The 13,143-nt window shown below is 36.5% G+C and overlaps 1 protein-coding gene across 1 annotated transcript in view; it reads left to right on the top strand.

Annotated features, from left to right (window-relative positions):
* The first annotated feature begins 4,398 nt into the window (after positions 1-4,398).
* LOC129942381 (protein tiptop) overlaps positions 4,399-13,143 on the top strand; it is a 30,167-nt gene continuing 21,422 nt past the window's right edge. Inside the window, exon 1 of the mRNA XM_056051281.1 lies at positions 4,399-5,284. Within this exon, the coding sequence (XP_055907256.1) occupies positions 4,623-5,284 (662 nt within the window). The 5' untranslated portion in view covers positions 4,399-4,622. The remainder of the gene's footprint in view (positions 5,285-13,143) is intronic.

Below are 13,143 nucleotides of genomic sequence, written 5' to 3' on the forward strand. Positions count from 1 at the left end.
AGCAATCATTGAAGCCGGGTGCACACACGAATAAGTTCTAAGGTGATTTGCGAAAGAAATAAGTATTAAGCGAAAAGATTAAGATCTCTTTCTCAATCTTCATTTCTCTACTTCCTCCGCTCTCTTTTCCAACCATAAATTCAAACCGTTTAAAACTTTTTTTTTTATATTTCATAGATTTTATTGGCTAATCAATTGGGTATACACAAGAAAGTTCAAATTTAAAATTATGGAAATACCGTAGTATTAGCAGTTTTCTTGTTCAAGGCTGTAAAAATGAGGCCAACAAGCTCCATCTCAAACTCAATCGAATTTGGGTATTTAGTCTACCTGACAGCTCTTATCCTTATACTTTTATCAATAAATCAGTGATATGTAAATTGATTTAATTGTTGGCTTTTGAATCACCAAATATTGGCAGGTGTACAACAGGTGGCTATGAGTGAAGGTAACTTTCCTCAGTGACAGTGCAATTTTCGTTTGGACTCCTTTGCACCAATAAACTAGAAATTCATTAATTGATAACCGGTTATAAAAATTATATAGAAAATGTTGTGCTATCGAAGAACCTTTAAATTAATGGTACTCAATGAAATTTTACTTACTTAGGTCTTCAGACCTGTTAAGTCCGTTTTGAACCCTTTAAGAGGCATAGGGCTTCTATTACGCCTGCGCGCCAACCTGTTCGGTTTTCGGAGATGTGTTTCAGCTCCCTCCGACTCTTGCCTAGTGACACTGATTCCGCCTCGACTGTCCTGCACCATGTGCTTCTCAGTCGTCCAGCTCTTCTTTCTTCTTGTGTGAGCGGATTAAACTGCATTGATTGGCCTGCAATGCAGTCGTTAACTTTTCGAAGCGTATGTCTAATCCATTGTCCCTTTCGCTTTCAAATTAAAGAGCCTATAGGTCCCTGAACTGTCCTTCTATGAAGGACCTCATTTGATATACGGTTTGGTTAGAAAATCCTTACGATGCTACGAAGACATCTAATCACGAAGGTTTGCAGCATTCTTGTAATGGCTAAAGTAACCTTCCATAAATAAGCACAGATGCGACATTAATGCGAAACAGTTATAGCTTTGTTCTTAAGCTGATAGAGTTATTCCTCCACCTTTTTTTTCGACAGACGATAATTCCAAGGTATTGAAAGCTCTCCACTTTTTCCACTGGTTGCAAGGAAATATTTATTTGAGAGGATGATAGTGTTCCGAGGCTGATCATTCTTGTTTTGCCGGAAATAATTTGAAGGAGATTCATGATCCTATGAAAGAGTAAGCAAAAATCGTCCGCGTAATCCAAGTGCTTTAAATAGGATGTCAAAGTCCATTGCATCCCTTCACTACCTGACAAAGCTGCACGCAGTACATCGCTTATCACCAACAAAACAATATTGGCTACCAAATCCAACCCTGCCTAACTTCGATACGGATTTCAAAACCATATGACAACCTACTACCGTGCAGAACGTGACACTTGCTTTCATCATATGTTGCTTTAATAATAGCAATTAGTTTTTCTGGGATGGCTCTCCTCTGCAAAGCTAACCAGATGTACTCCCTGTTAACGCTTTCAAAGGCCTTGTCGAAGTTGATTACCAGCATGTGTAGTGGTAATCAATATTCAACGCACTCTTCAATAATGATCCGCAGGGTGTTGATATGATCAATACAGGATGATCCAGCGCGGAATCTTGCTTATTTGGCATGGAGTGAAACTTTGAATAGTTTTAAAAAGAATTGAAGTGACAGTTCTCTTACAAACAAAATACTACTTGAATTTGAAGAATTGATTTTCGACTCGAATACCTTTAATCGTAAGAATAACAAAGTTATCACGTTCGCTACATTCGAAAAGCAAGTTATCAGCTGAATGTTTGACTTTTCATATACAGCCAATCGAAATACATGCTAATAAGTCTTAAGATCTGCACTACACTGAAATGGATAGTTTTTGTTTGCTAGTTTGACTTTTGAAACACTATAAGTATGTAACCCTACAAGCTTCTAGATTTTATACAATCAAAGATACTAACTACCAATAATGTCCTTCTTAGCAAAACAAATAAGAAAGTTAAAAAAAACCTTAAACCCAATCTCCATTCGCATCCACCTCCTCATTCTCCACTTTTGCGAACGATGCATCTTTAGGATTTTTGTTGCTTGGCCAAAGCGCATCAACCGCGACTTCATTTTGTCCAAAATCGTTTATAAAATCCGATATGGCATTGTCTCGACAGGGTCATAAATTGCATGCACTTGCATCTTGTCTTTGCTCTACTGATGATGCAGCCGGGTAGAAATACAAACACACACACAAAACATACATACAGTATTGAATAAATTTGGTTCGTTCTTACATAAGAAGGAAGCATCATCATTGTCATCAGTGATGCAGCATCATTCAAAAGGCAGGAAGGCAGGCAGCAGCAACTGCATCATGGACTGATCTTTTCTAGAAACAGTGTAAGTCTATTTACCACGCCATTGAGTATACATATACATATGCAGTACGTACCAAGTTTATACACTTGGCCAAAATGGCTATTGAATAATAAATCGGCTGACCAGACGCAGCATCACGAGAACTTACTACAACAAAAATACTCAGAAGCAATGCCATACGCGTCACGTTCAAAACCCCCATCAGAAGAGCGAAGTTGTCGTAAGCTTTGATTACCCATGTCGCTCGAATCCGAGCTGGTAAGGCCCACAAATAACCTCGGGAAGACATTGACAAACGATCGAAATCACGCCCTCGCACAAGATGCAGTTTTTCTGTTTACTCGATGACCCATGATGCCAGCATTGAAATGTTTGGACGCGTCATCGGTCAAAAGACATAAAGCTATGATGGTGTCTATGGTGGTGTTCCCACCTTATTTTTGCAGCAGGATCGTTGTTGCCTGGTTGGTCGACCGGCTTGGCTGTCGAGCCTAACAGAATCTGTGATTTACTCAAAAGATTTCTACGGCCAGATGAGATCGTCTTACATTTGGGATGATGAGTTGTTGGAAGGCTTATCTGGCGGAAATTACAAAATGCAATTGTAATATGGCAATGAATCTTGTGCACTATAGGGTGTTTCTTTTCGTTGTTGCTGATTAAAATAGGGTAATGTATGATAAGTTTGGTATTTGTTTAATAACTGCAAATGACTTTCAATTTATCAAACTGTCATTTAAGTGTTATTTAATTATATTTCTTCTCACTGTGATATACCAATATCAGCTATCTTTGTTAGTATAAAATTCAAGACTGCTATTTTTCACAACCAAACGGTATTGAATGAAATATATCTTCAAATGAAATTTGGTTAAATAAGCTGTATTTTTTATTCTTGAAGTAGATCATAAGAACATACTATAGTTAAGGCTAAGACCTTGTACTGTAATTGGAAGACACTAAACTGTAAACACTGTAACTCAATTATATGGAATGTTTTAGTGGAGGACTGTTCTTTAATACTGTCACAAGCTGTAATATTGTCCATCTTAGAATGTATCCAAAATGTTTTGTTATCTTACACTACATAAGGACTCGGACAAATAAAGGATGCAATCTTTTAAAGTCAACTTTCTACACTGTAAATGAAAAAAATTAACTTCTAAGACTGTTACTATAAAATAAGAGTGTTTTTCATCACAGAAATTATCAACTACTTCCAATACACCCTATTACGAAATTTGAAGTCAAAATCCTTCCACCAATTTTAAATCTCCTTTCACTGCGGGTTGGTTGCTTTTTTGATAAATGCATCCGCTCACGCAAATACGCTTGGCAAAAAACCAAAACTGGACATACATAAAACGCGCTCCTTGAAGCCATCTGGTTATGGATATTTATCCACACGCGCATAAGTCGAAGAGTTCCGAAAGGTTTTTTCTCTGTTTTCTTTTTTTGTTCATCCAAATGAATTACGCACATCTGTCACATGCTGAATTGACCATTAACGCTCCAAATGCGATCACATTAATAACTGACATCTTTCAATTTGATTCGTTAAAATTATTTTTTTTTTCTTGGGTGATGCAGGCTTGAGTCCACTATTGTGAAGAGGTCTTTCGAAACCTCGAGAGAATATCCCTTTTACGCCTGCGTAGATGGGAAACAAAATATTTATTTTTGCTTACCTCTTGAAATATAACACTAAGCTAATCGAGTCATTATTCATTTTGATATTGTTTTGTTCTTTCACTTTTAGATACTGAAAATGCTGATGAAACAGGACTACAGGATATAGATGCAAATGCAAATGCAAATGCGAGTGCATCAGCATCATTATCATCATCATCAACAACGCCATCACAATCATCACCATTATCACCATCACCACCACAAAGTCCTCTATTTACTGAGACGACGACGGAGACGGCAACGGCAACGGCAACGGCAACGGCAACGTTGGTTGTAGTTGAAAACGATAAAAGGATTATCCTTCCACCATCAGACAGGAGTTCATCACCAAATGAAGCAATCGCCCCCGGAACAACCATCACCCCATCAGCATCGTTTGATGCGTTGGATTCAGAAAAGAGCATCACCATCAAAGGATCACCCATTTCTCCCCAAGGACTAACGCGTCTGAGGCCGTTTTCATCAGCATCATTGTCAACATCACCATCAATGCCAGACGATGGATTACTCAGGGCAGAGAATAGTAGTAGCCAACCACCTGTAACCAGAACCAGCACAGAGCGAATGCAATTGCTGTTGCAGGAGCCCTTAGGAGATATCTCCTCCATCATCTATCCAAAGCAATTGAAATCATCAGATCTGGAAGCTTCAACAAGAACGATGATGACGATGACGACGACAACGACGAAGGCAGCCACGTCTACTCTAGCGATGACTACAGCGGCGGCGGCGGTAACGGCGGCAGCGGCAGCAGCATCATCTATGACAATGAATTGTAGTCGAAATGACAGTGACACCGAGAATGGTATCAACGTCAACATTGCGAGTGCCACCTCTTTCTCCTTCTCCCCCATTAACTCCACCAACAGAGGTGGCAGTGGTAGTGATGGTGTTGCTTCCGAAAACGATGGTTGCATCATCACAAACAGAACCACCCCAATTAACTTCAGTTCAAGGATGCCGTCCACGATGATTGATTCGCATGATGGTGATGGTGATGATGATGACGTTCCACCAACAACTATTCCTGCTGATGATGTGACGTTTAACCGTAGAGGCGTAGATGCTACATCACCGCCAACTACAAACATTAATGCTAACCAAAATAACTTCAACACCAAATACTGTCGTGGTGAAGGTGAAGGCGAAGGGTAAGTGGCATAATATGTAATCGTGTTGTTTGTCTGATTGTTTATGTTGGAATTTGGATGTGGGTTTTCTGTTGATAGTTATGATAACTTTAAGTTTTGAAATTCTGCAAATTTCAAAAAAAAAAACTTTTCATAAAATTAAAATATTCAAGCAACTTTTTTTTGAACACATTTATTTTGTATTTTTTATTAAAAAATGACATCTGTCATATTCCTCCGTATGTCCGTGTGTCCAAACTCTACCCAAAAATCTGACAGTTCTCAAATAAAAAAAAAGAGCTGACTTCGTCTATCGAAACCAAACCACCGATAGAGACTTATGGACAAGTGGAAATGCATTTTAACATCAACCCTTTACTTTTCTTTTCCCTTTACGAAACGCCTGATGCTGCCTGTCACAGAAGTAGGATTTCAAATGACAATTGCATCGCAAGCATCGACGGGATATGTCATATTGAGCCTAAAGCGAAGCAAACAGAAACGAAACACACACAAAAAATACGAAAACTTCAAAATCTCACCGCAACAAGCTCTGATGTCTGTACTTTGCGTGTGTGTGTGTGTATGGATGTGTTACATACAAAAAATAAGCTTCTGAAAAAAAACAACAAACGCATCGTAGGATTTTAGGTATCGTATCCGTAGGTTGGTAGGTATAGGTACTATTCCAAAAAGGACTTTTTTTCATTTGATTTTTTGGTTAACTGTCACTGATTCCAATGCTAACATCCTGACATGTATACTGTCAAACTGCATGCTGATTCTTATCATATGGGGGCGCTAGCTGCATTGGGTGCTGGGTTGATTCTGCTACGTGCGGTAGACGATTTGACAGCTATTTTTGAGTGACAGGTGTGGTGCTTCCGTTTAATCTTTGTTTCTACAAAAAGGCTGTTTGGTGTGCCTTTGAAATGCAAAAATGTGCACCGTTTGTTCTTTTTTTCTAAGGCGAATGAACCAATAAAGGATTAGAGAAAAGGTTTATTATGGTGTTTGGGGATTAGTATTTCAGTTTGAAAACATTTATTTCTGTGAAATTTCAATACATTTTAAAAGCATTTGCGTAGATGAAAAGGCAAGGTTTCAGGATGTATAGGGCGCAAATTAATTGGCTGACTTCAAAATTCTTTTTCCAGTTCCTTTTCTCAGCTGTGTGCAAATTCACATTGATCAAACACTTAGTTCTATAATGTACAAATTCTTGTGCCGAACAAAAAATAATTTAAAGAAATAGGAATAATGTAAGCTGGTTATTGGAAAACCTATTTCATGGCCTTCTTCAAGTTTAATTAATTAGTGCAACAGTCCTTTCAGAACTAGGACCTAGTTACTTACAACTCTCAACCATTCCTGTATGCGAGTATTGTTATCAGGGATGGAGCAGACCTACAGTTTCAAGCCGATTCTGAACGGCTAAATTGAGAAAACACTTTTCATGACAAGAATTACTCTTGAAGGATTTGTTCAAACAGCAGTACCCAAATACCCAAGACCTCTGGTATGACAGTCCAACGCACTTATCATCACGACAAGGGTACTACTTCAAGTTACTACACATAAAGGGCCTTGAGTTGGTTGTTTGCCAGACTCCAGCCCTGGTTGTTAATCATGTTATGATTTTCGTTGCAAAGTACACATAATTAGTTTATGTTTCTATTTAAAAATTACTAAATACCTCCGGGACATGATGGTTTTACCTTACTATCTTTTCCTCAAAAGTAGACAGACAAAAATAAAAGAATTAAATAATTTATATCACTGCACGGAAGGCTGAATCCGCCCGCCGAAATTGTATTTTAAAATTGTGGAAATATTATATAATTTTGTTTGATTGTTAGTGAAAGTTTGAACATTTCAAACGATAGAGTTTTGTATTAATGTATGTGTGAAGGTAGTTAGGTACCCATCTTATTTCTGGAAGTGAAAGGAATGTTTATTTTTTGTAGTTAAACGTTTGTTTCGCAAATATAAAATGACAGCATTATTTTTTTTTGTAACAGATTTCAAAAACAAAAGGTTTTGAGTTGGTATTTAATAGAATGATTCAAAATAATCGCAACACTAACAAAAATCAATTAAAAGTTCCAACTTTAGGTTTCCGTTAAATGTAGTTTGATATTTTGTAATGAAAAAATGTATTTTCGCTGAAGCCTCAGGGTTGTTTCAAATTATCCACTTAAATACGTATCAGAAATTATTTTATGAAAACTTTTTTTATATATACGTTATACGCCTTACATGGTAAAATTCTTTACAACCCTCAGCCTCCAAACTTCCTTACACATGACTCGCTCATATCTCATTTCAAAAAAAAAAAATACATACTTGACGGAAAACCATCACAACGTACAAAACACATCAACGTGCGTAATAGCTGAATGCGCAACAATGTGAATGTGAATTGTATTGGACACAAACAAAAGAAAAAATGGAAAAACAAAATATAAAAGTCCCCGCACTCATTCCTTAGGGAATATTTAAAATTGAAAAGGAATTTTCTTTACTGTCTCGAACAAGGTAGCAAAATTCTAACAAATAATAAAAATGAAAAACAGAAAAACAAAAATATAAACCTCGACTACGATAAATTAATTATTAAAAAATATGTAAAGCGTGCGTGCCGCTTTTCCAAATCACAGTCACCTTTTTTTAGTCAACCGAAAAAATTTGGTTCTGCTAAAAGAAACAGTAGAAGTATCAGCCCTTATACAAAAATGAGGAATAAAATGCTTTTTTAGATATAAAATCAGAGCTGTCGAAAGCATTACTAAAATGTTTTGTCATTTCTTTAAGAGAGAGTATATTTAAATATCTACACATTGATGAAATAGACGAGTGTTTTTTCACTTGGGTTTGTTTATTAAATTCTGATACCTAGTGTATGCATATTAGGGTGCTTTTATTTTTAAAGCGTTTCCGTTTTCGAAAATGTCAATAAAATAAATGAATACTACTTTTTTGAAAAGAAAATATGTAGAATACTCATTTTGAAATATAAACAAATTGATAAATAAAAAGAAGGGCAGTCGTAATTACCAATTTTATTTTTGGAATTTGTGTTTGTTTCTTTAAGAAACAATCGTTACGGATCGGTATCGAGTCATAGTAATAGTAGAACCGCGGTGCCCCGGTTAATCAGGGTCAATCTAGTAAAACTTGTCCATATCTTTACGATTATCAGTTCATGACGCTTGGTTCTGCTTAACATATGAACATTGTCTCGTACATTTTAGATGGTCGTAATACTTTTTAGTCGCTGATTCTGCTATATAGCGTGTTTTTTTTGAAGTGCTCTTTCTATTTAAGCTTTGTATCCATGTCATTCTAGTACTTGTCAGTATTATAGCAAAATACTTCATTCTTTGTTTTTAAATTTAAAAACGTCTATTTCTTTTTATTTAGTAAGACACGCAATTTTTGAATCCAAACAATTAATTTATGGACTGCGTTTTAAAACGGATCCATTGCAGTATATTCACCAAAGATGGCCATGATAGGGTTCGTATCTACCCGTTACAAGGTTGGTCCTAGGACACTTCCTTGCAGTACACCAGCTTCTAAATAGTTAGTTCGGACTAATTTTTGTTGTAGTACCGTACTCTAAGAATTTGGTCCGTAGGGTATGATTTCAGCATTTCGTATAGCAAGTTCCAAACGTTGTCAAAGGCTTGAGCAACATTTAATGATTTAAAATCTTTACAGAACACAGTTGTATTATGCGACGCGTGTATCTTTTAACAGAATAAATGAATGCCTCTATTTTGTATTGAAAAACAAGTTCTTCAAAATAATGAACAACAAAAAGGAAACAAGCAAGAACGTTATCTTGTCCTGACAAAGGTAGACTAGGAGAGTTTTCTACTCAACCCATTCTCTAACCTAGATATGGAGAATGGAGTTGGCATCGGGAAAATCGCCTGATTGGTACAGACAATATTCCCTTGTCGTTATAATCCTGGATGTGCTTAGCATTTATGTCAACACCAATAAGGACGTTATGTCCTAACAACTTTAGGAACTTTTCATAGTCTTCTTCAGTTGCAGAACACCTATAAAGGCAATAAATAACTTCTATCTTAAAATCATCTTTCATGTCTTCAATAGCAAATTTTGGTTCTTCACTTTTGGTGATCTTTTTCTAGCTTTGTATTCTGGGTAGCAAGCACGATAACACGTATCTATAGTGTGGTATTTTATAATTAAGATTTGGTTCTATAGCGAGATAAGTTGCAGTCGTAAAAGACCATTTGCACTACATGTTGCTATTTTAAGTGTTAAAAGACTCAGAGAAAAAAAATACAAGCATAATCTTAATACCAAAAGGTCCCCAGCGATAAAAAGCCAAGATTAATATTGAGAAGAAAGCTAAAATATGGGACCCGATAACGATTATTTGAATTCAGGTTGTTTTCACCATTTGGAGTTTCTCTCTGATACGAAGTTAATTTAATGATAGCGAACAAAAGAAGACAGCACTGCTTTTGGCATTTTCACAAATATATGTATATATATAAATACACAACAACAAATATTTCCAGCAACCCCCATAAACACACGCACAAAGCTCGTATATCTCAAGCCCAAAACAATAACCACCCTCTTATATTCATTTCAAAAGTCCTACTATCCATATGGCATATTTTCGAATTGGGGCCACCTAAAACTCATTGCGAAAAAAAGGAAAAACGAAAAAATACACCTCACAAAAATGACTCGTTTCGTATTCGAATCCTTAAATTAGAAAGCAGTATCAAAGGCTGAGGTTGGTTATACTCGTACCTACGTACCTGATACTCCACCTAAACCTTTTCAAAACGCGGTAGGGTGATGTTGAAGGTATAAACGAAAATGAAAACCTTCGGTGTACCGTTTCAACCATTTCATCAAAATTTACTACAATGCCCCGTTTACTGAATAATTTACACTCCGCACAAAATATAAAACAACAACAACAAAAGGAAAAACAAAGACAGGCAATGCCCAAGTTCTAAGCCCCCACCTCCCCAATCAGTTGCTCTCTAGTATAACAGTGATGGTTGAAGAAAGATGCTGTACGAGAGTTAACGATGATTCCGGTTGTTTTTTTTTTTTGTTATTTTTCCGAAATGTAAAAGGGGGCAAATGTGAGGAATATGTGTTACCTCCATTACACACGTAGAAAATATGGAAAAACATAAAAACAAAACGGGACTAAAATGTGAGTGATACGTGTTGTCGAGGGAGCGATAAGGGCTGATTTAGATTTGAATGATCCAACCCTGTAACCATCACGTTGAAGACACGAACGAATTTTGACTATACAATATACCTACAACCTACCTATACCTAATATCATCTCCCAACCTAAGGTTTAGAGGTTCTTTTTGGTCGTATACAGTCTTGGTTTACGACTTATACCCTGGGACCAAGAAGTCTGGGATGAGAAAGGAAGAGGAGGAGGAAGAGGTATATTTGTTCGTTTGGCGGGGTTCATTTGACTTAATTTGTTGGCGGAGAGTGTGAAATGGTATAATGGGAAGCGTTTTGCCCTTTTGTTTGGAAATACTTTATGACGAATTGAAGGTGAACTGGAGGGTATAATAATAGGAACTATACTCTTAGTCGAGGTTGGGGGAGGGTTCTTTTATGGCTTCAAAGCTGCATACTTATGCGGGGGACGAAATCATTTCTTTTTTGTTTTTTTCAGTTTTCTTCGTATTTATTGGGCATTCCTTTTGGGAATACATAAGTCTTATATCATGGGCTATAGATGAGTTCGAAGTGAAGGAGTTTATGACGAACATAAAAGTTAATTTTATATTTAATCTATAAGTCTGAAACAAAATGGCTTGAATTGTTATAATCGAAAACTCAAAATCAAGAGATGCATGAATTACTGCTGTATCCACTGTTTTTGAACTCAGACGTTCCAATTTTCTAGTGTGGAGTATGACTAGCAGCGTTTTAAGAACTCCATAGACTTTGTGGGGAATCCTCAAGAAAATCAAGGTTGAATAGACCTTCAAATAGATAAGAAGTTGATTTTTAATATTCGTTATCATCATCACCATCGGCTCAACAACCGCTATCCTGTCCTGGCCTTATTCAACAAGTCTCTCTTTTTATACCGATCACGAACCGACTCCATCCCGATGCGCATCACAAAGCTTCGCGCGTCCTGGTCTGCGGCACCCTAAGTTAGCATGGTCTGCCAGCAGTAGCCTTTTTTAAAGACAGTAAATGTTTTAACTATGGTATATTCTTTTGTGCATAACACTGACATTTATAATACAAGAAATAGTTGAAATACCGCATGGAAGTTCATCTAGGTTATCAATTGAAGCCATTCATTTTGACAAAGCTTCTTCTTCTGTTGATTAACCCCCCTGACACCATGTAAATGTTTCTTTGAAAAACAGGCAGTTTTATGGGGTTCTTATTTATAAATCCAAGACTTCATGTTTTATATGATGTTATGACACTACCATTAACAAGTCAACCCTTCCAATAGTAAATAAACCCACACAACAAAGCAAGTGGATTATTAATTCTTCCTTTTACTATCAGACAAGCTTCAAAATTGACGTCTGACCCTAACTGGCTTTCTTTTATAAGTACCTACCCACCTTCACCTAATCAATCAATATCTATACATCACAACAGAAAAAACCTTGTCAGTCATGTTGTCAGTCAAAATTGTCTTCAAGGCTTTTCACCTTCACCTCCCATCACCATCAACTAGTAAAAAACCTTCAAGGGTATATGTAGTATAATAAAATCCTACATCGAACGCATATTGAACTAAAACCAACAACAGCGCAAAAATCTTCCAAACTTATTTACCAATCAATCAAAAAAAGGGAGTATATTCCTGTCAACATGTCAGTTCGATATTTTTATAAACATCCAGACTGACTTTTGAGACACGCATGAAACTAAGAATCGAGTTTCATACCACACCCAAGTCGTCAAATCATCCTGATGATGATGTGTGCCGGAGGGAACGAGAAAAAAAGGGTTGAAACATATTTAAAAATATAACAATACAACACAAAATCCATGTCAATCAAAACTGGCAATCAACTGACATACACCAACAGAATAAAAGAAAACTGAACAAAAGGCGACAATGAATAAAAAATGTCTTAATGAAGAAGACTTCGCTAATGAGTAATTGAATTACACCAAACATACTCTACACTCGCTGTCAACCGTCTTTTTCGATAGACAAAAAAAAACAACAAAAAACCATCACTCTAACCTCAACTTTTTCTACCCACCAAACCTTATACCAAAAAGGACAAAACTCCCCAGACATAAACCACAAGCTTTATGTGCATCAGCATCGACATTCTCTGGTTTAACAAAATTAGAACAAAGAAAAAGCACAAAAACAAAGACTCACTCCTACAATTCTATACGAGGATAAAAGAGGATTAAGGACTTCTCGAATAGAATCTCACACAAATAGACAAACATGACAAAAACAAAAAATACAATAATTTCAAAAACGAGGAAGGTCCTTGTCATCAATCAGAGCTCCTCGGTGTATCCATCAAATGCTTCAATTCGCTTATTAAATGATTCGATTTAGGTTGTCAGCCATCATGCCGTATAAACCCTGAACCCTCAACCCGTTTATGGTTTTTTTTTTTTGTTGTATGTGTGTTTCAACCCTTATGAGCTTTATATGCGATTAATTCAGACGGCGGCGGCGGAGTTGATATAGCGACACACTGCTGACTGGAAAACAACGTTTTAATTTATTTTTTTTGTTTAAAATAATTTATGCTGGTAAAAAAGCTAAATCAATATTAAAGATGTTAGTCGTTGCTACCTCTGTAACGAATTTTAGACAGATAGTTTACAGAACTGTCAAC

This window comes from Eupeodes corollae, chromosome 1 (genome assembly GCF_945859685.1).
Source record: "Eupeodes corollae chromosome 1, idEupCoro1.1, whole genome shotgun sequence".
Classification (NCBI taxonomy): Eukaryota; Metazoa; Arthropoda; class Insecta; order Diptera; family Syrphidae; genus Eupeodes; species Eupeodes corollae.